This window comes from Cardiocondyla obscurior, linkage group LG22 (genome assembly GCF_019399895.1).
Source record: "Cardiocondyla obscurior isolate alpha-2009 linkage group LG22, Cobs3.1, whole genome shotgun sequence".
NCBI classification, from domain to species: domain Eukaryota; kingdom Metazoa; phylum Arthropoda; class Insecta; order Hymenoptera; family Formicidae; genus Cardiocondyla; species Cardiocondyla obscurior.
Genome location: NC_091885.1, coordinates 1,539,591 through 1,561,821, shown reverse-complemented (window position 1 = coordinate 1,561,821; position 22,231 = coordinate 1,539,591). Strand labels below are relative to the sequence as shown.

The 22,231-nt window shown below is 43.3% G+C and overlaps 1 protein-coding gene across 17 annotated transcripts in view; it reads right to left on the bottom strand.

Moving 5' to 3' along the window:
* Lar (tyrosine-protein phosphatase Lar) overlaps window positions 1-22,231 on the bottom strand; it is a 403,675-nt gene that overhangs the window by 27,913 nt on the left and 353,531 nt on the right. For all 17 annotated transcript variants that reach the window (XM_070671186.1, XM_070671188.1, XM_070671201.1 and 14 more), the window contains one exon: window positions 11,878-12,060. In XM_070671186.1, coding sequence (XP_070527287.1) covers window positions 11,878-12,060 — 183 coding nt within the window. The remainder of the gene's footprint in view (window positions 1-11,877; window positions 12,061-22,231) is intronic.

Here is a 22,231-nt window from a genome sequence, read left to right as displayed (position 1 = left end):
ACGAAAAATGCTTCTATCTCCGTGTTTTATTTTGGCGGTAGTATAATGTCTTGTTTTTATTAAATATTAGTTGCCGGTTGCATTTTGTTTTTACATCCAGGATGTGCAACGAGATACGCGGCTGAATAAAAATAATAGGAGGTGAATTCCACGGTCCTCTCGCGCTAGGTCGATCGATATTCCCCAGTACATGACAATTAACGACTTTCATGAACTTTGATACGTAAAGCAAGCAGATTTTTGACGTGAAAAAATCGGCTTAAACCTCATTGAAGAATCTGCTCGACCGTCGACCGTCGAGTAAAGGCTCGAGTTAAGTGAGCTGTTATCCGGCTCCCCCATTTTTTTTTTAATTGCGAAAGAGAATAAAATCTGCTTTGTAAACTGTGCATCTAATGGCCTTCCTAAAAAATTTTTTTTATTATAATTTATAAATGATTAAGTTAATCGACGACTTCCCGCTACTTATTCGACAGTTAGAAACTCACGATACATTAAAACTCTAACATTGAGTATGATATTCGGCGAGAAGCTCTTTTTACTTTGCGCGCAGCACGCGTGATAACGAAGCTCGGTACGTACCAAAGAGTAATCAAATTGAATGAAAAAAGGTGTCGGTTAATGCAAATAAATCTTGTAGCGCTCTTCGCGTTCTTATGCATTTATGAAGCGAATAATTTGCCGAATACTACGATTACTTCGAATGACAGTTTTAAGTCTTTGCGTTCTTTCTGTACAGTGTACATTCTTATACTTTATTACTTCGATATAAGTCGCGATGCTCGAGTTCAACATCGCGAGGGTATTATTCAAGTAACACTTTTATTCCGCTCTTATTTAAACGGAGAGAAAACGATATACGCACGTCGAAATTAAAGTACAGAGGCAGACAGAGGCGTACGAGCGAGCGCGAGATACGAGCGTCGTTGTTTTCCAATCGACTGATTCAATCCAGACGGAAGCTTCGCGATCGACGGATGCGCCGATCGGATGTACGGGGAAGTGTCGAATTTTCCTTACGCTTTAGAAAATCGTATTTGTATTTCTGCGAAAGCTTCGGGGCGACACATTCAGCCCCGTCAGTAGGCGCAGCGACAGCATTTTTCTCGGGGCCTTTTCCGCGAGAGATCCCCCGGCACGATCGCGCAGGGATATGCAACGGCACGAGCACATATGCATATATACGGCGCAGGCGAAAGGGCGTATACGGCCGCTATTTGTGTGTTTGCCGACCAATATTGAAATATCCTCTCTTACATTTAATATTACCGGGAGCAAATGCGACCCAAGTACGCGGCCACGCACACTATCGCACGCGGCACGCACATACGGTACCCGCGAGCACGCGAGAGTGCAAGTCGTTTCGCTCTGTCTCTTTGCAACATCCTCCACTTCTGGGTAACATGCGTCGCGGGGGTGGAATCGAAGGATGAAACGGGGATGAATTCACCGAGCACGACTCGGTGAATACAGGATTCCATTCGGATAGAATACAAATAGGAAATATGTTTACACACCGAAAGCATTTTGAAGTGTACGCCGCCGTATACCTTCCGATGCGTCCACCGTGCACATTGCCGCGACACTTTTTAATCCCGACGCGTGGCATTCACGACGCGGAGTTTATTTTATTTCATTTTACTTTTTTTTTTTTATTTTATTTTATTTTTCATTTTTAATCATATTAAACTTTACATCTTTGATTTCCGGATTTATAGTTTTCAATCATTGAAAGTGATTCGGAAAATACTCGCGGATATTTTCAATTTTTGCCCTTAGATCGGGTATAATTGAAAGTTCGGCGTAAAAAAAGTTGAATAAAATATTGGACGTTAACAGATTTTTCTTTTAAGCTTGTCCTCGTCGTTATACACACATATTTAGAAACTAAAATGCGAAAAGAAATAATAAGAGTAAGGCTTTTGCACATCTTTCAAATAAAACAGTTTGTAGAATTATCTGGTTTCGATTTACATTTCACATATACACGAAAAAGAGATTAAAAAAAAAAAAAAAAGTACAGTAAAACGAGGCGCTTTTGTTCTCTCGGGTTCCTATGCTCAACTTGTTAAATCGCAACTACGTCGGCGTACGTCAACGTCGGTACTCGATTGTGTGAAGAGACAGTTTCCAGTAGCATAGCTCGATTGTAAGCGCGACCTGAATTCGATTCCAAATCAAAGGCACAGATGGGAAATTACCGTCGAAAGCGACGACGCGTTGTGCTAATATAAGGACAATCGGCAACATTATGCGGGCACGAAGAGGTTTCGCAGCGAGAAATGCTTTGGACGATCGTTGCGCAGTTACGTTATACACAGCGGAGCCTTTGCCACGGAATAACAGCGATGAAACGAGTTTGCGCCAGTTATTTAGGAGGTTTAGCGCCGAGTTCTGCCTATTCGGATTAATTAAAGTGGAAAGGCGGTGACGGTGCTCGCTCGCGCGAGTTTCCTATCGCATGCAATTGCGATTTCTTGGCGCCGTTCCAGCTTTGTTTAAACGCCGGTCGTTTTCGCGAATCAGAATCTCCTTCCCCTGTCGAATTCCGCGCGCGGTCGCCGCGCGAGATAGATCCGGATCTTTTTGACGAAGCGTCGTTTAAGATAACGAACGTTGTTCCTCGCGTTCCCTCCCCTCGGCGTCTTTGTACAGCGAAAAACAACGAGAGGGCTCGCTTCTCCTCCGAAGGTATATCGGGTAACGCCACCCTTTTTCTTTCATCCACCCCTCTGTTCTTGCTCGTTCTGCCTCAGCCATTCGGTTCCCTCCCATCGCGAAAAGAGAATAACTCACTCGAGCTCCCTCCGCGTAGCCGGTGTCATAAGTCAACCCTCTGGGTAAAGGGTGGTCTAATGGGCTCGGAAGAGCGTTTCTGAGGGAAACCCACGGCGATGGTGGAAAAGGTGGAGGACACATCCGTCTCGTCGTGGTCGATCGCGATGGGGAAGAGGGAACGGTAAAGTTAAGAGACTTAAGAAGAAGCCCACGTTCGGGAACTTCAGAATAAGTGCGCGAAATTCACATTGTATCTCGGGGCTTGTTTCGAACTCCTTGCCTCCTATCGTTGCATCGACGGCTCGCTCCGCAAAATTTTGCAAACAAGAGGTTATACCTCACGAGAACCGCCGCAGGGCTGTTTATGGTGTACATTTCAGCGGTGAATCGCGCGCGCTGATCTAATAACACCGTTGGTCATTTTCGCCACGTTGGGCTGCGTGTGACATGGCCGTGTTAATCGATGCTACGATATCAAAGGTAATGAACTGCAATATGAGGAGTTTGTAAACGATTATACAGCGCAGGATAATTGTAACACCGGTAATAATCCGAAACTGCAATTATTGCACACGTTGGGTGGGTACGTAATTAATTTCTAAAGGATCAGCGGGGCGAGTTTTAAAATATATCAGAAGACAATGTACGGCGAACCGTCGAAAGTAAAGCTGACGAAGGTAGAAAATAAAAGAGCGAGTAAGCTCGATATAAATTATTATATATAAAACAAATTTCCCATTTGTACGATTATTATATCTTTCTATCGACATCTTGAGAGTTATCATTGTAATTAGGTAATAACAAATTTTCTTTTACTTTTTTTTACGTTAAAGACATTTAACTAAGACTATTATATTACGATAAAAATTATTACATTTAATGACTCGACAATGAACTACGAATATACATATATATTTTACTTTAAACGCTTCTCACGCGCCTTTGAATGAATTTATACATACAATCGAACATTTAATATATTAATTTTCTTCGATTAATTAAATTGTTCGTCTTCTTTTAAATATTGCAGCAGTCGAGAAGGCTGAAGTCGGTGAGCGTTTAAATATCTGCAGGTGCGAAGAGCGCATAAGCGCCGGTGCGCATGCGCGCCGGTGCGCTGGTCGCCTTGCCTGAGCCACGTCGTCACTCGCTCTCTCGCTCTCTCGCTCGCCGGACGCTAAGTACGCAACGCTTCCTCCGAAGAGTTTGGTTCGTATCAGAGGTCTCATCCGTTTTCGACGAACGGCGTAAGCACCCCCGGGGCACGTAATCGTCCCTCATCCGTACTCAGCACGTGGAGAGCACCGGAAGTCACCTCTTTAACGTAGGTTACATTCCCATTTATGCACGCTCTACATTCTATTCTCTCGGCCGATCCCGCGATTGATACATTTGTGATTCAGGCGTGCTTCGATCAAGCTCCGGGCAAGCCTCATCGATGGTTAGTTTTAATGCTGCCGGTCATGGAAACTTCGAGACACGACCACGTGCGTGTTGTGCACAGCGTTATTCCTGCGAGTGCTGCGTAGCGGGCGAGAGGAGGTGAAGGGCACGGGCGACACCGTGAACGGCGCACGGAGCATCGCCACGCATTATTCCTCCGAGTGTTGCGAAGCAGGTGAGAAAAGGTCAACGGCGCGGGCGACATTGTATACGGCGCACGGAGTGTCGCATCGTCATTCACAGGCACGATGCTGGACTCACAGAGTCTCCAGCCGGACCGGCGATGCTACAATTTAAGGTAAAGATGTTGGAAAAATTATGTAATATGTATGTATGTAAACCGTGTCTCACGAACAATATATCTGATCATCATCTCGCCCGAGATTATCTTGCGTAGCCAATTATTAAATATAGGCGTCAGAAAATAAAGTGTACTTGTTTATTTAATTATATACTCCTATATATCCTTGTATATTTAATTATATATTCCTATGTATCCTTGTACATTTAATAATATATTCCTATATATTCTATCCGGATTTCTATATGTTATTTTTTCTGAATTCTTTTACAGGGCGTACACTCCAGTGGGAAGAAAACATAAACAAGCCGGTGGCCTTCGGTCGGGCAGCGTAGGCTCCCGTGATTATTGAGGGGGTGATGGTGGGGAAGGCTTCCTCTCCCACCGTCTTTTTACCGCAAGCCGACCAAGTAGCACGCACCGCACGCACGTAGCAAAGCTCCGTCCGCACGTGATCGACAAGTAAGTCGCACTTAACGAATAGAGCTTTCGGTAGATATAATTTAGCTTTTCTCATTGGTGATTTATACGTGGATAGTATCGCCGAACCGAGTTCTTCACGTAGAGTATTTAATACTCAGCGATGTTAATTGCTCACGTTCTATCTACGTGTTCATACAGTACGCCATGTATTTGATTTTAATTGCAAGGTTATTTTTGCCTGTAACATATGACTTGATCGCGATGGGTAGGCTTTTTATTATGCTAAAAATATTATATACATTTTTGTCTAACCTAAATTCCTCTTTTCTGTTTAAGGGAGAATCCAGAAAATTTCTACGCACGTTCGTCGCCGTATTATAATGAATACGAAGTGAACTTAATTCGTCAGCCGTTTTCTCGCAAGTGCTAATTAGTATTCGGTCGATTTTGATTATTAGAAATTTAGAAATGCAAGTGTGCACAGTCCAGCGCATAGACTTTAAGTGAGAAACTTTGTAATTAATTTTCGCGATTAAATTTATTCGGTCGTAATTTTCGCGAGTGACCAGTGCACCCTGAAGGATGATCCCGCCGTTCTGGACGTCCCAAGACATTCTGAGAGGAGGAGGAGGCCTTGGACAGGCATCCTGCTTCGGCGGAGCAACGTTTTGGTAAATATAATTTAGCTTTATTGTTTTAATGAGAATTAAAATATAAAATTCAATAATTAAGAAAAAAGAAATTAATATAATATTTTACAAAAGTTTAATTTATTAATTATCTTATGTCTCCCTACATTATATTTTATATTTTTATGTTTCAGGATCATCATAGCTGCCTTGCTGAAACTCCGCCGCCGCGCATCGAACCGGTGAGTCCAAATTATTTATTACTTAATTTCAGCCTTATGGGGAATTGTACACATAGTACAAATAAACATAAATAATATTTTTACATAAAATAATAAAATATATAAAATCAAATAAAATAATATTAATACCTTATTCCTACGCAATAAATTCAACACTTGAAATTAATTATTATACAATAATTACCGCGGTACTTTAAAAGTATTTTCCAAACGCTACTATATCGTCACAATAATTTTGTCGCTTAGAACTGTCGCACTATTTGACAATTGACGTTTACTCTCGCGGAACGAAGTAAAACCCAAACGAAAAAACAGGAAAAAAAAAAAACCAATCAGTATCGCGAAAGAATAACAATGAATCGAATAAATTTAATTCGATCTAGCGTGGCTTTTTCAAGATAGGATAATCTCATCGCGGCTGTTTCGAGAACGCGAAAGAGTACAATTTTCATTTCCTTTCTTATTTCCCTCTCGTTTAATCCCCAAGACAGACAATCTGACATCGGCGAACATGCCGTCGCGACGCCGCGTCCTTCGTTAGGGCACCCTTAAGTCGTTGTAGCTATATTACGTAGCTTGTTTCGAAGTTCGGCGCCCGCTCATCAAGCTTTGGAGGTTTTAACGCACAGGATTTTACGAGTGTTGACGAAGCGCTAACCGACGCTTTCCGCTTTTACCTCATCTCTGTTGCATACCGCCGCTTCGTTCGCGGCTTTACGAGCGGAGAATTGCAAAATATAATTTAACGATTCGCCGTGTTAAGTTTTGCCTGCGTCGCTGCGCTCCGACGAGGCGACGCCGCGCGGAGGAGCCGCCGCCCCCGAGAAAGAGAGATTTTCTCAAGGGCCGCCGCCAAGCCGGGCCGCCTTTCAGTAAGACCTCCCCGTTGAAGGTTAAATGAAACATTAAACTGCTTTAACTTATGCGCCCGTGTATCTAATTAAATTTGCCGTCGCGTAATCGCGCGTCGGAGTTCTCCGAGAAAACGAGCGAGACTTATCGGCGCGAGCTTAGCGCGTAGGTTTAATACACGGTTGCTCCATACGTTCGCGTAGTAAACCTCGCGTGTTCATAAAAAAAAAGAAATTCTCAGCTCTCCATCAAATCTCGTAATCCCTCTCGTTCTCTAGATTAAACCTTTTTTTTTTTTTACACATTTATCAAACGCTATGATATAATTATATTTCGTCGTAATAATTTCGTAACGTCGACCGACAACCTCCTTTCCTGTCGCCGTGAATGATTTAACATAGAGCTACAAGACTAAGATATTTAAGGACATACATATATCCAAAATTGATTTAGTAAATTATTAATTTGAAAGTTTTAATTAAAATTGTAGTAAGCCCTTCTTTAATAACAGAATTTGATATTATTTAATTCAGCTCGTGTGTTAATCATTCGGCGAAAAAGAAAAATAATAAAGGGAAAAAATTAATTGCTATACATAATGCAGCGTGCTCTGAAAAAACGCGTTCTTTTTTTTTTTTTTTTTTTTAATATTAGGCCCGAAACTTTTACAGCGAGTCAATACGCGAAACACGAAGATATCACGGGATTTAATTGCGCGCGAATGTGGGGAAGTAGTTTCGTAGTCTTAAGCACTACATTCTATGACAAACGAGGACGCTTTGATATCGTTAATGCACATCGCGCTTGTAGCTATTCCCGTAAATTAACGCAAACAATGGTGCATACCGAGTATATCTGGGGCACGGGCGCGAACGCCAGCCGGAGAGTTGGCGCGGCGAGTTAAAATTTTAGCAATGGCTTAATTCCCGCCGACAACGCGAGGCGAAACGCCTGGCAAATTTAATCTGAGAGATTTGAATAATACGTATGCACACGCAATTTTCGCATAATTCTATATGTAACCGCTGCGAAAGCGGATAAACCCCGTCAGAAAAAACCCTCTATCATCTCCCATCAGTCTTTGTAAAATACCTATCCGCTATCTTTTACCGGCTTGCTAAATTTGCTCCTCTTTTTCAACGAAAGAAAACTTGCGCGCGTACGGCCGCGCCGCACTACGTCAAATAAGCTAAACTGAATTAAAAGTAAGCGGACGAATTTAGCTTTTAATTTGGAGTATTTAAAAGTATTTTTAGGGCATTTGATTAAAAAATTCCATGCGCAGGTAACACATTTGATTTTATACTTTCAAATACTATCGCGTACGACAGCCTCAATGTGCGAAGCTCCCAGCGTTTTGTTAGCATTTCGAATTTTTTTTTCTCTTTTTTTTTTTTTTTTTTCTTTTAATTACGGGATAGACTTTGGAAAATGGATTGCATATACATCGAGAAGTTTGTGTTTTATTCTGGGAAAACACGATGCATCGAGTGCATCGATCGATGGCGTATGTTATTTTTGGCGTCGCTCTCTGATATTCGGCGGCATCCAGTTCTTGTTTCGAGATAAAACATAGCGCGGAACGATGAAAAACTCTGTCAAGAATGCATCATCAGTCCTCGGGAAAAAAAAAAAGAAAAAAAAGGAAGAAATTCCCGAACGCGGGCAATCTATCGTGCGGCGTTCCGCAAACGCGTTAACAGTTTCGTGCGATAGATACGAACGACGTGCGCGCGCGCGTACAATTTTCGAGCGAGCTTTCGCTTAACGAGTTCGAGGACAGGTAAGATTTACGAGAAAAATGCTTGTCAGCGCGGGGGATGGAATTTATGAAAACTCTCGTTTCGCCCCCTTCGGTCGGCGGGGCTCCGTCAAGTTTTTCTCACTCGCCCCCGTATACCCGGGGCTCGTCCCTCGTTCCTCGCCCGGCCTCTTTTCTTTTCCGACGTGCTCCTGCCTCCTTATTTCTCGTCCATCCATTTCCCTCGCGCGGAACTTGGCGCGCGTTGCTGTATCCAGAAAGTATATCGACTTGTGATGTACTTTTTGCGATACATTAAGGCGTATATTTTACGGGACGTGCGTATAACGCGACGGTGGAACATATCGCGGATGCGCTCCATCGACTTGGAGCTAGCATAGTCGCGAAGACACACGAGTAAGGGGACGAGCGAGTGACTGATGCGACTCCAGGGTTCGTCTCTCATCCGAAAGAGTTAGGGGAGGGGGGGGGAGAGGCACAAGGGTTATCAACCCCTCTCCGTTAAATTGCACTTAACTCGATCTTACGGCCGACAATGGCACCGTTATTTTTATTCGATAAAAAGTCGCGCGATGACAAATAGGGTCTCGTTGTATAATAGCTCGTACCCGACGAATTTTATTTTTAAAAGCCGAGGTAATTAAATAACGTTGTACAAAAATACAAGTCGCTTCGTCTGCGTTGTATGTAAATTTCGATATCACTTACCACGTAATATCGCAATTGACGTGACGTATTTAAATGACAAAAAATGACGTAACTTAACGTTAATGGTTTTTTACTTAAATATTTTGAACATTGCTATTTCAAAATATTTATCGACACGAGTAATAGTCGAAATTCTTTCAAAAAAAAAAAAAAAAAAATGGGGAGGGAATAATTAGAACATTATTTCTAATAAGTATATTATCATTGCATCGTTGCTATCGTTAAGAATAATATTGCCGTCTCAATCGTAGCAGTATAATAACGGGCAAACTTTCCTCCACGGTGCATAAACACTAAAAATACACACTGTTATTCCTCCCATCTAATTACAATAATAATAGCCGCGTAACGGCCCGCCTCGATGCTGCACGAATTTACATAAGCGTCCGGTGCTTCATTATCGCGGCTATCGATCGCGAAAACGACCCCAGGTAGGATCGGTCCGATTTATTCGCGATGTCTCTCGTTTGGATTCCCTGTTCTCGATCGTCTCGGGACATTTCGTGCGAGCTTTGTCAGCGGCGGAATCCGGCTACGCGTTTACGTTCGCGGATCAGTTTTCCGGGCAAGCGCGCCTTCCTCACTCCCGAACGAATTTCCTTCTCCATGAGCGTTTCCTTACGGCAATTTCTACGAGACTACCGCGTCGCCGCGTACACGCTCGTTCATACGCGATCTCGAGATGCAGGCGGATGCATGCCGTCAGTAGGGTATGCAAACGTATCCATAATACATAATGCTCACACGCGCAACCGTGCGCGCGAGAACGTGCACGAAGTACAATGCGTGCGCGGGCGCGCGTGTGTTACGTGCACGTACGTTGCATATACACGTACCGGCGGCTTCGCGGCATCTAATGTACACTTTTCACGTCGCGGCAAACTGCGGCGGGTACCGTAAAGATAGTCCGGGGGAGGGAAGGGGGGAAGTGCATGCCGGTATTACGTGACGTACCGCTCGATAATGATACCGTCGCCGCGCGATAAAAACAAAGTGAGCGTTATACAAACGCATTCGCATACACATGCGTACGCGCGTTGGAGGCGCGCGTCGGGGGTTCACACAAGCGGGCGGAGATAAAAATAATGAGAAGCATCGCGGCGGCGCTTTTAACGAAACTTCCGCAGCGCGTGCTGAAAATTATTCGTTCACCTTGCCTTATCGTTCCGTCTCGGCTTTCCGGGAGGGATATTATTAATATATTTTACAAGGAATTTCCGCTTAGCGACGACATGGCCCGTCGAATGCGTTCTCGCGGCTCAATTAAGCTTAATCGTAACGAAAAATATGCGCGACGAAGGAAGCTCGCCGGGGGTAACCGGCCATTTTCGCGATTCAAAGTTAAAAATTAACGTCCCCCCATCAAAAACGTTTTACTTACAACTACTCGTGGGGCAAATTTTTATGAAATTACACGACGTCCATATTTAATGCCCCCGCGAATATATTGCCGATCTTTAAAGTAGCCACCGTGTTTTTCAACCGCCGGCAGTCACGTTCGCGAGCCAGACAAATATCATTTTTGAGCACTGTATTTAGATGGATCGTTATCGTGAATTTTTATCGAAAAGCAAATGACCATTTGTAGTAAATTGTCATGAAGTTATGCTTACAAAGAGCCCTTTAACATTTTACATTCGCCCCGGCAAGATCGTAGATTAGCGCTCATCGTACAGATCTTCAAAGTAGCGTCGTGTGTGTGTGTCGAATGCCGACGGTGATCACAGCGACGCGGCGAGCCACGCACACCCGCTTCCGTTCGCCGTTCATTTAAAATTATAAATAACGAGGAAACGTAACGTTAATAATATCTGTATAAGCTGATTCCCTCATCTAGCATTCTGATTGCCGACATTATCGTACTTCTCGCAGCCATTGCGCAAAAGCGCGACGCGAAATGAGATCGTCATCAGAGATATATCCCACTCGCGCGAATTTGATATATCCGACGAGAGTTTTACGAATATTTTTTTTTTTTTTCTTTCTTTTTTTTTTTTAACGGCGCCGCCGTCGAAGTCGAAAGACGCGGGGTGTAACCGTGCGGATCCCGAAGTCGGATCGTTGAACACGTAGCAAGAGGCGCCGGGACGAAATAGTACAAGCACGGTTTACGGCGATCGAGCGTGCACCGGTTATGAACGCGCGTATGATCGGGCACGAAGTGCACCACGGTGAGTGCGAATGAGCTGATGGGGAAACAAGGGGGAAAAGGGGAGAAGGGGGGGGCCAGGTGCGCTCTCGGCAAACGAGATGGATGTTCTGGATGTTCGCGTATCGCGTGACCACTCGATCAACGCCGCCGCGAGTTGACAGTGACTTACGCACCCGGGCACTCAACGAGATATGACATGCGCCACTGGTCGCGCGCCGCCGATGGGGTGCCCCCATTGTTACCCTACCTATGTACCCGCCAAACACCCTTAATCTTTCTATCTTTCATAGCCTTTGTCATCGTTCGATCGCTCACGTACCCCATATATTTCTCGCCCACTCGCCCCCGCGTCGCCTTGGCGCCTTTTATCGGCCTACTTCCTGTCTCGTGAATAAAGTGCTACGTTCGTTGCCCGCCGCGATAATGTCGTTCATTTCACGCGGCGATACTTTTTGCAATAAAGCCCCGCTCCGAAAACCGCGTGCCGAGCGCCTTCGGAGACGCGCGTCGCGCTACCGACGTCTTGACGAACGAGCGACGATATAAAGCCCCGATCCCGCGGTGATCGACAGCCGGTGGTTACTTACCGGAATCCAGAACCGTGTATCGTGGATTTGACGTGTCGATAGGCAGCATATCTCGCACCCAGGAGATGATAGGTGTCGGGGATCCAACCGCGGTGCAAAGAAGGACCGCGTTGTGACCCATTTCGACTACCTTCGTTGTCGGCGCTTGAGTGATCATTGGGAAACCCATCGGTAGATTTTCCGCTGCAATCAGAAAGAAGGAATCTTTAAGTATTAAGCTCGAAAGTCTAAAACAGGCGGCTGATTATGCAATTTAGAAACGTAGACAATATTACACAAATAAATAAAATACAAAAAAAAAAAGATGCGAGTTGATACAAGTTTAAAAACGAGTCGTCAAGCTGACAAGCAAATTTCTAATAATAAAAATAATAGAAATACAATGTATTAAATAATACAAAGTTGAAATAAAATCTGAACTACAGACCTTAATAGGCACGTGTTATATTTGCGCGTTTTATTATTTAAAGTTCTACTTTTACGAACTCGCTACTCGCCAGATCGCTGGCATTAATTTTTCCCCGAGGGTGAGGTAATATAATTTTTAATATTTTAAGATAAAGCATCGGTGCGACGGGTTCATTGAACCCACGTGCTCTTATACATATATTCACGCGAGCTTAATTGTATTTGTTCGAGCCCTTTTATACGTACGTACATGTATATGCAGGCGTGTCCGTGCGCGCCGAGTATAATCGATCAAAAATTTTTGACTACTTCATCCGTTATTCATCTACAAGATGTATGATCTTAGATATGAAAATAATCAAATAATAATATGTATATATCGCAAGAACGAGGCAACACGTACGTGGGGTTAGTTACACGGAAATAACATTTAGTTCGAAATATCGCACGATAGAGGAAACGTCAAAATATTCCGGGCGCGGCGGAGTCTTTTTATTTTACATTGATACGAGGCGAACAACTTTGCGGCTCGTCAATTATATATCGGACGTGTCGTGGAGTAGATCCGGATAGCCCTCTGCGGAACGCAGACCGGGGGCATCCGGCGACTGGTCTCGCGGGATCGAAAGTTAGGAGAAGCCACTGAAACTGGTCGGCCACGCCGCCGTTCCCATTTCCCATTGCGGAAAACAGATCTTTCCGTCCCTCGCAAGGCAGCCCGCTGATATGGATAGATGCACCGGAATGCCAATGCAATCAGGAATAGGATCACAGAATTCAATATACCGCGCGGGGATCTTTTGAAAGAATCTGCCAGAAAAAAAAAAGAACTCAAACAAATCGCGCGATTCTCGTTTCATTTTATTGTGTTACATAATTGGAATAAATATCATGCAATTCTTTTTTTTTTTATCCTTCTTTTTTTTATTCGCTATAGATTAGACTTCAATTCTCTTGGTTATATATTTCAATATTCTTTTTTTACACCTTCTCTAAACGATTCTGTGAGATATGCATATATGTAATATCGCGGACCGATAAATTTGTTTGTTTCAAATAACGGGGGGAAAAAAAAATATATCAAACTGATTAAAATGAGTGGTTATTCGCTAAAACGCTGCAAACATCCGTGAAAAACATTATTTCGAGAAAAACAAAGCGATTGTTTGCAAAATAATATCTATGACGCTGGGAGCTTTGCGAATTTTAATAGGCCGTACGTTCGCCGGGACTCTGATCGATACCCAATTAAAAGATATGTTCGATGGAGATTGAACGCGTCAAAGGAAACGATGCACAAGTCGTGCGTGAAGTTCAGCCTCGGGGCGAGCAAGAAGATTAATTCGACCTGTTTCGAGGTACACGTGATCCGACCCACATCGCTCCCGTTCTTCATGTAATTACGACGGCGCTACATTAATCCTTGGGGTGAACTCGTAGTTAAATCTAAGTTGGCGACGCGGCGTACGAAGTTTCGAACAACTCTCGCGATTGTCCTGCTTCCGTTTCCACGGTGCTCTCTCGTACGACAGAGATGGTAGGAAAATTTATTTGAACTGATTCAATAACGATTTTTCCATATCGAGTTGCTTATGTGACGTAGAAATTTATTTATTTACACAAAATGTAGGAACTGAAAAAAAAATCAGCGAAAAAGAAAATAATAGCATTACATATATTTTTTTTTGTATTTGAACAAAATGTGTAAAAATAAGCTTTCTGTTTTTAAAATTATTTTACATACATTTTTATACTTAAACTTCAATTTCTCACAGAGATAATACTTTTTATTACACATTGTCGTTAATAAATTAAGATTTAATACGGCGAGCCTTTTTTTAAACGGCATAAGTTATATTTTATAAACTGGACAAAAAAAAATAAAAAAAAAAAATAAAAAAACAGCTCTGTAATTTTTACACATTTAACTATCTGAGGTTAAAGTTACTTGCGAACTTGAGACTTATTACAAGGCCCACAAACTGGGTGAAAGTTCGTCGTAAGGGCGCGATCAAACTGCAATTACCATCGACGCCTCGGGGTGGCTCTTAGAAAGTCCATCTTTCACAGTCTCGTCAATTACAAGAGCAATCGGAACTCGCGGGCGAAGTTAGTGGTCGGCAAGTACTTTCGCGTATTCTGATCTACTCGTCTCTATCCGCGAATAAATTTTAAACCAATGAACCTGTTGGAGCTTGGTAAGCCAGTCATTCGCTAACATAAAGACATTACCCGAGGAATCGCACAATTGCACCCGACCCGCTTTTCACGTTTTATTAATTTTTTAAATTTAATTTTCTTTTATAACATTGATCGTTTATAATTATTAATGTTGCTCGAATAGTCGATAAATTGCAGACTGAAAAAAAAAAGGGGGATGAAATAAATTTCTCTTAATTGCTTCATCATTATTTTACATTTGTCCATCGGATTATTTAAAGATTTTGATTCAGTAATTATTTTAAATAACATCGTTACGTATAAATATTTTGTATCGGTACATATAAATGTGAAATTTGTTTGAAACTAAATTTACTTTGTCAAACCTTGCATTTCCGGCAACTGTTGACGTTGTTATATTAAAGTCAAACTTTTCCGCTTTTTCAAACCCATATTTACTGAAAGAGATAATAACATCTGCTGCAGAAAGGTGAATTAAAAAGTAATTTAGCGTAATCTGATTTTGTTCGAAATTTCGAATTATCGGTAAATCGGGAGTATTAGTTAAGTGAATAAATTAATAGTCTATTTTATCTGTCAAATTAAAAGTTGTACTCTTAACATGAACGGGGTAGGGAATTTAATTACCATTTCATGATTTATTCGCTTTAACGTAATGAGATTTAACTGCATTGCTTTTTTAACGCGATTAAAAAAACACCACGATAGTAACGATGTCATGTATTGTATATTAGCGCATGTTTATTGAAAACATTCGAAATAATAGAAGGTAAGTGATCTGATCAAGAAATTGTTAAGATTTCTCTCTCCCCGGCTATCTTAAAAAAGTAAAGTTACCATTCAAAGAAAAAGAAACAAAATCTATCTAGTATCGGTCGTATAATTTTTGTCCGGTGTGTACCGCGTATCTAAATAGAATCTTTTTCGCCGCGTACTTTGTTTACTGTTGTTGAGCTGACCTTACGCAAAGCTCGCTCGACTGTCGAATTCCTCGAGCAAACTGGTCCTTATCGTCCGCCCCCCGCGCATCCTCCACCTTGCGAACATTGGAACGTGAGATCTGCCGGCCGATGTAAACACACGCACGCACTAATATTACCGCGACGGTCGACAGCCGAATTCGCCGGACAAACCGGTTCTTTTCGTCCGCCGCCCGCGCGTCCTCCACCTTGCGAACTAGGATTCTTGGAACGCGAAGGCTGCCAGATGTTAATACACGCACGTGCTCACACTACCGCGACGATCGGCGAGCCCGGGATAGGTCAGAACGCGCAGCAGAAACTTAGCACGCGGCGAAAAACGTTTAGATATCTAGCTTTTCCAGCTGCTCGTTATTAGTCAATAATAATTATTTAATACCTCGTGCGTTTTGAGTGTTACATTTCTGGCTTCGCTCGCGTCAATTTCTTTCATCCTCCCAGACAGTCTCTGTCAAATTCAACGCGACTCGCGTGCTATTAAACGCGAGGGTGGCTCGATAGGAAAGAGCGATGGTCCGATGCTCGACAACCTCGGGGATTTTCTCAGGGTCCTCCTCCTCTATTGTCTTCTTCCGCGACGTCGCTTCTTTGTCCTCGTTATCGTTCCGAGTTATCCCGACGCGCGGGCTGCGCCAATTATATCGGCGGCCGAGAGAGCGCTCTCGCGGGGGCCGACAATAGAAATCGCCTGCAGACTTTCCGTGCGGTACTCGCGCCAGCCATTTCCACCCCCTCGGCTATATCCGTCTTGTCCTCCGCGCGCTTTTCCACCGGCGGCAACAAACAATACACGCGCCGCGACGTCGACCGCGTCGGCAGCGACAACAAAGTCGTCGGTAAAGCTATTGTGCCGACCTGGCGATCCGCGTCTTCCTCGTGTCCGAGGGTCGTGCAAACGACTATTGTACGACCGTAGAAGCCGACGCGACTGCGACAACCCACCAAGACGACAATCGTCGTCGCTGCTCGCCTTTTTTTTCCCGCGAAGATGTGATTTCGCGTGAATTTGTCTCTCCTCGCGGCACTTCCTCGTTCCCTTTCACGGCGCTCTTTCATTCCCGGGCTTTTCTGCTTTATCCCGCGGTTTCCGCACATCGCTCGACTATGCACGCAAATGCCGGCGCGCGTAAAGGCGCGAATATGATGGACCGAGCGCACGTGGACGAGTTATTGCCGGGAATAAGCGTCTTCTTTTTTACAATTTCCTTTTACGACGCTTCGCGCCGTTACTGCCCTTTTCCTTTCTCACCCGCTTTATCTCTATTCGCGCATCGAATCTTTCTTTTTTTTTCTTTCTCCCTTCCCTCCCTTTTTTTTTACCGTTACATTTAGATTTATGCTCGCCGCAACGCGATCGTAAGATCAGAGTTTCACGCGAGAAGAGATTTTTACTCCTCAGAGATTCTTGCTCGACAAGACACAAGACGCGAGACGTAAGATTAAGTTACACACTGTGCACTTACTCAAGTTTGCAGCGACATGACGAGAAATATATCGAGCGGACTTTTCTCACAACGCTTCGCGTGTGTAAACGGTACTTCCATAAAACTGCACAGCGATTTAAAACGAACTATTCCCCGTCGCGTTAATGTCCGACTAGAAATGATCGCTTAATCTCCGCGCGAGGCAGATATTTCATCTATTTTTGATTAATATAAAATAATTTCGTCAGTTCGACGTGAAATCGCGACTGACGCTGTTCTCGGCGATCATTTGACCGAAATAAAATAACGTAAAGACTCGACGAAAACTTTCGACGATCGAATAGAAAAATCAACCGCCGTTGTAATATCCGGGGATTACTTCGACACGACGGGCAGAGATATATGAAGAACGTCGAGACATCGTAACGATTTGTCTCTCCGGGCTCACGCTCTCGCGTCCCTCCATCCTCCGTCTTATCCGTATCAGCTCGCGTCCCCGTGTCGTTCGAGTGAAACATAATGGAGAGAAATCAATAGAACGATCGGTTTCAAATAGCTCGTTTTACTTCCATCCCTTTAGTTTCGCTCGTACGCTGAGGATCCTTTTATCGTTACTTCTGATGTCACTCTCGCGTCGCGATCGTAAGATTTCAGGATATACTTTCACGAACAGGGAGGGGAAACGGGGGGAGGAAAGAGGTGGGTGGGGAAAGAAGAGACCGCGTTTTCTCTGTTTAACAGGTTTCCGCGAAGGGTTTTCGCGTTGGTGATCGCGAAAAAAAAAAAAGGTTTCTGATCTCTTTGGCACCCTTGTTTTACGAGGAGACGCTTACGCGTATAGGCGATAAAGGGATTGTTTTCTTAGAGGGTCGAAGTTATAGATAAAAGGCTCGCGGCGTAGCTTCTTTACATGCAAATGGCGCGGGCGAGCTTTGGGATTTTGTTGACTTTTCCCCGCTCCGGCGATTTCGCGAGCGACGCCCGGCTAGCACTTCGGCGGAGCATGTATTTCCGCAAAATTTGCGTGTTGCCGAGCCGCAACTGCATTTGCCATCGGCGGCAAATATTTACTCTACCTCGGCCGGCGGCGAAAACGAATATAATAGGAATAAATCGTAATTTTAACAGCGTTGTTTCGTGTATTTGATTGAGCAACAGGTGATCAATTCGCCTGGCCCGCGAAACGCTCTCTTTCGCGTTATCATTCGGTTCATACATAATTGATAACCGGGGTCAAAGCAAATAAGTGTCGATCTATTAATGAAAGAAAAAAAAAAGAAAAAAAAAGGGGAAAAAAAATAGAAAAGGAACGACAGAAAAATGAATTTGTCGGAGTGTCGTTAGGACGGAATTGCTACGAGATAACCAGATGTACGACAGTTTCAAAATCGGCGATTTCTCACGGGATCTAGGGAATCCGCGAAACGGGAGAACTCGACGAGGGAGTAGTGCACAGTCGAATCTCTGAAATATCGACGGCTTACGAGATCGTGTTACCAGAACGAGGGTGAGCGGCGAATCATCATTCGTCACGCATAAATTTTCCCCGCGTCTAAACGCGCGATGTTGCACGGAAAATAAGGAGGCGTCGCGCGGCCGACTTTGAGAAGGCCCGAGAATCAAACCGCCGGACATAAATAACAATGTCGTAACCGCGGGGAAATAATAAATTTCCGCCTTCCGTCTTTCCGGCGCGAGATAGCGTATCGCGGCACCCGATGTAACACAAAAAACGTGACTGGCGCTCGAATAATCAGCATATTTCGAGGGAAAAAAAAAAAGTTAGCCCGGGGGTCAGATACGCGCCCGAGAAAAATCGATTCGTGGAGTCGCGGGGTCTCTCCCGCTACCCTCCGTTTCCCGACGGTTAAATCGAATCGCCTTCGACTCTCGTAATCGTAGCCTCGCAAATATTCGCCGTAGTATATCTCGCGACGCATATTCCCGGCTGCGGCATCTGGAAACGACGTCTCCAGGGACGCGCAGCCACCAGACCTCGCGAAGGAGGCCGTTACGTCGGATCTTAACGAAACGATCCGGGTGTCTTCGCACGCATTCTTTTAGAATCGCTTGTTAGAACTGGATTTTTTTTCTTATTCCAATGTTCCCGTGGATTTTTATACATATCATATCGAGCGCAATAGAGAAAACTGCGATAAAGCAATCGGACTCCGATAGTTCCGGCTGCGAAATATTCCGTCTATTCACTCGAAACTTTCGCGGCGGTCGACCTTCCACTCGCGATCTTTGTGTGTTGACTGGTTGTGAAGTTTCTATCCCCGAGGAGACGCGAGAAAGTAACCCGGGGCACTTCGATACGTCCCGAGACACTTGAGAAGTTACTGGATGAAAGAGTGACAGGCCAATGGGGTTTGAAGGGGGGGAGAAGGGAGAAAGGGGTTGGTATGAGCTGGGAGAACTGCCAAAGATTTGCATGGAGAATGTCGAATGGCGAAGATTCTCTATTCGCCATCGACTGACTTTTTCGAGCCGCGGGTGGTGCAATTTAGACCGATATAGCTACAGGTATGGGAAACGATCATGTCGCGGTCCGTAAAGAATATTTTTCGCGCATAGAACCGCAACCCGCGGGCTACCAGGACGTAGCAACAATTACGTGAAATCATGAACAGACGAGAATGTTACGATTATATTAACGGATGTTTTCGTATTGCCTCGCTTTTCGAGAAATTCTGGGTTGTATATGATAATGGATATGTTAGAATATTAATAAGGCAGCAACATGTTATATGCGTAATTACATATCAAAATATCTAGATAAAGTTTCGATAAATATTATCAAAATTTATAGCTACTGAATTCAGTAGATTTAATCTGTCACTTTTTATCTCTGAATTAAACGAGGGATTAATTTAAAATTAGTTTTTTTTTTTTTTTTAATAACATTTTGGTTCATATGCATTATAACTCTAATAGATGGACAGTTAATTTTCAATCTTAATTAAATATTTAACAGAACTGAAAAAAATTTACGACGTAAAAATATAAAAATGGACTTAGAATTAAAAAAAAAAAGACAGTAAAATTACGATTAACGGACTTTATTTTCAATCAAAAAAATTCCAATTTGATAAAAATGTGCGTAAGGTTAATAACCAGTTCTAAATAATTCCTTCTCCTTTTTTAAAATTCTATTTTATTTACGATAATCATAAGCGGTAGAAAAACAATCTAATAATAAATGCACCGAATTTATTTCCATAAAAATAATGCAGTGTTAGGGTGCGATTAATCACACGCAAGTTGCTGGTAAGATAACAGCACTTTCTCTGTAATTATTTAAACATCCAACGCATGTTTGATCCGCCAAGTCATCAAATGCTATTAACTTTCGCGATTTCGTAATTGCGCTCGCATTTCCCGATGCCCCGTAATGCTAAATTATGTTAGCGTCAGGACGTTAGCACGAATAAAGGATGACGCGGCGGGTTTTCAATCGCACCGTGGCGAATGCAGTCGTACGTACGCATTCGCAATGATCGCGTCATCGTCTGAAATAAAATTCATGCCCGGTCAGGGGAGGCAAAGAGAATTAATCGCTGTCGGTTCCAAGTGAGAGGGCCCGGCCAATAAGGTACGTGCCAATAAACCACGTAGGATAAAATCCGCCGTAAAAGTCTCGGGCAAACGCGCCTTCATAATTCAAGCATATGCGGCGATGCAGCCGCAGGCGTACTTTCTGGACATCGACGTGTATTTATGGGGTGTTCCAGAAATCGCATAATTTTTTTCTTAAATATTTTTGACATCCCACTCCACTTGATTGCATGTTATCTTTCAATTTGTCGATCGGATAATATTCCACTTAGTTTAAAATTATCCAGCAGATCTGATTAATAAAAAAAAAAAAAAAAAAAAAAAACGAGCAGAAAGATAGGTCATTTAATGTTAAAACCTGTTTTATTCTTAAACTGCTTATAATTCAATTACAGACATATTAAAATTTTTATTGAGTAGAAATCGACTCAAATTAAAATAAGAATACTCTCATAAATAAACGAGCCCTACTGCGATGTGTCTGAGATTCCCTGTACGTATTTTCTCACATATCGGTTTCACGTCGTTTCGAGAGAAATCGATCTATGCGAAATTGCCCTACTCACTTGCAGAAAACGAGCTCATCGCGTTCGAGACGCCGGTGCAAATCGTTTCAAAACGAGACGAGGACGACGTCACGAAATCGGGAAATTAAGTTCGAGAATGGCGAATAATACGATTAAATTTTTATCAGGCGTACTTACTGACGTGACAATAATTTTTCCTTTAAACAAATCATTTTTATCTTTATATCCTTAATACTTGAATAATTTAATTTTTCAAATATTCGCTTAACATTAAAGATAACGTAACATCATTTTTTTATCCGCGATTACCTGGTAAAAAAAATTACTATCTGACGAGAGGAATTTATCTCTTCGTTTTAAATATATTAAATCTTCCCCTAATTCCGTAAAAAAAAAGGGGCAAAAATCGGAAACTTGCAACAATTTCGAAGGGTTAAGGGTTACAAGCGTTTCTAATGATAGTAGCGTTGCGAAAAATGCGTCGAAGTGTACGTCGCAATTTAACGAGACTGCGAACCGACGTCTGGTCTCTCCTTCCTTCCTTCCTTCCTTCCTTCCTTCCTTCTTTCTCGGAGCGCTCATTTTTCCCGGATGCGATTGGAGAAAACCTGAGACCCCGCGTGCGCGTGAGCGGGTTGTAATCGCTTCACCAACAACAAGTACGTCGAGCGTCATGCTAGTTAACTTCATTAAACGAAGAACCGGGGCGGTGCAAGCTACATTACCGGAATATAAAAGCTTGTCTCTCGGAGTTGCACTAATGCTCCAATGCTGGCGGCAGGTGGTGTAAAAGGACACGAGAAAGCGCAGAGGGGTAGGTGGGGAAGAGAGGGGAGGTGGGCGGGCGGGTTCGTAATATCCGAGCTACCCTCTCAACGAGTCGGCCCGCCTTAACAGGGCCTCGCATCGAGTAGGTTGGTTTCGAGCGGCTCTTAAGGGATTAAGCTTTAAAGCCAAATTCCTCTTGAGGCGGGTGGGACGTAGAGAGGTATCGAAGAAAGTCGTCCTAAATCGTCGTTTGATCTTGTGATTAATACCGTTGACTTTACAAATTGGCGAGATGAATGAAGCGAAACCTGTAGACAGTCTTCTATGTCGGGAGGGCTGGCTCGTGGATAGGTGGACGTGACGTGGAACAAGATCGTTCTGTTCTATAACGATGCGGGAGGTAAAGGGGAAGATAAGAAAAAAAAAACGAGTTTGATCGAGAGGCATCGTAATCTTTTTTCCTTTTTTTTTTTTTTTTTTACCTCGAACATCGCCTTGCGGCGGAGCG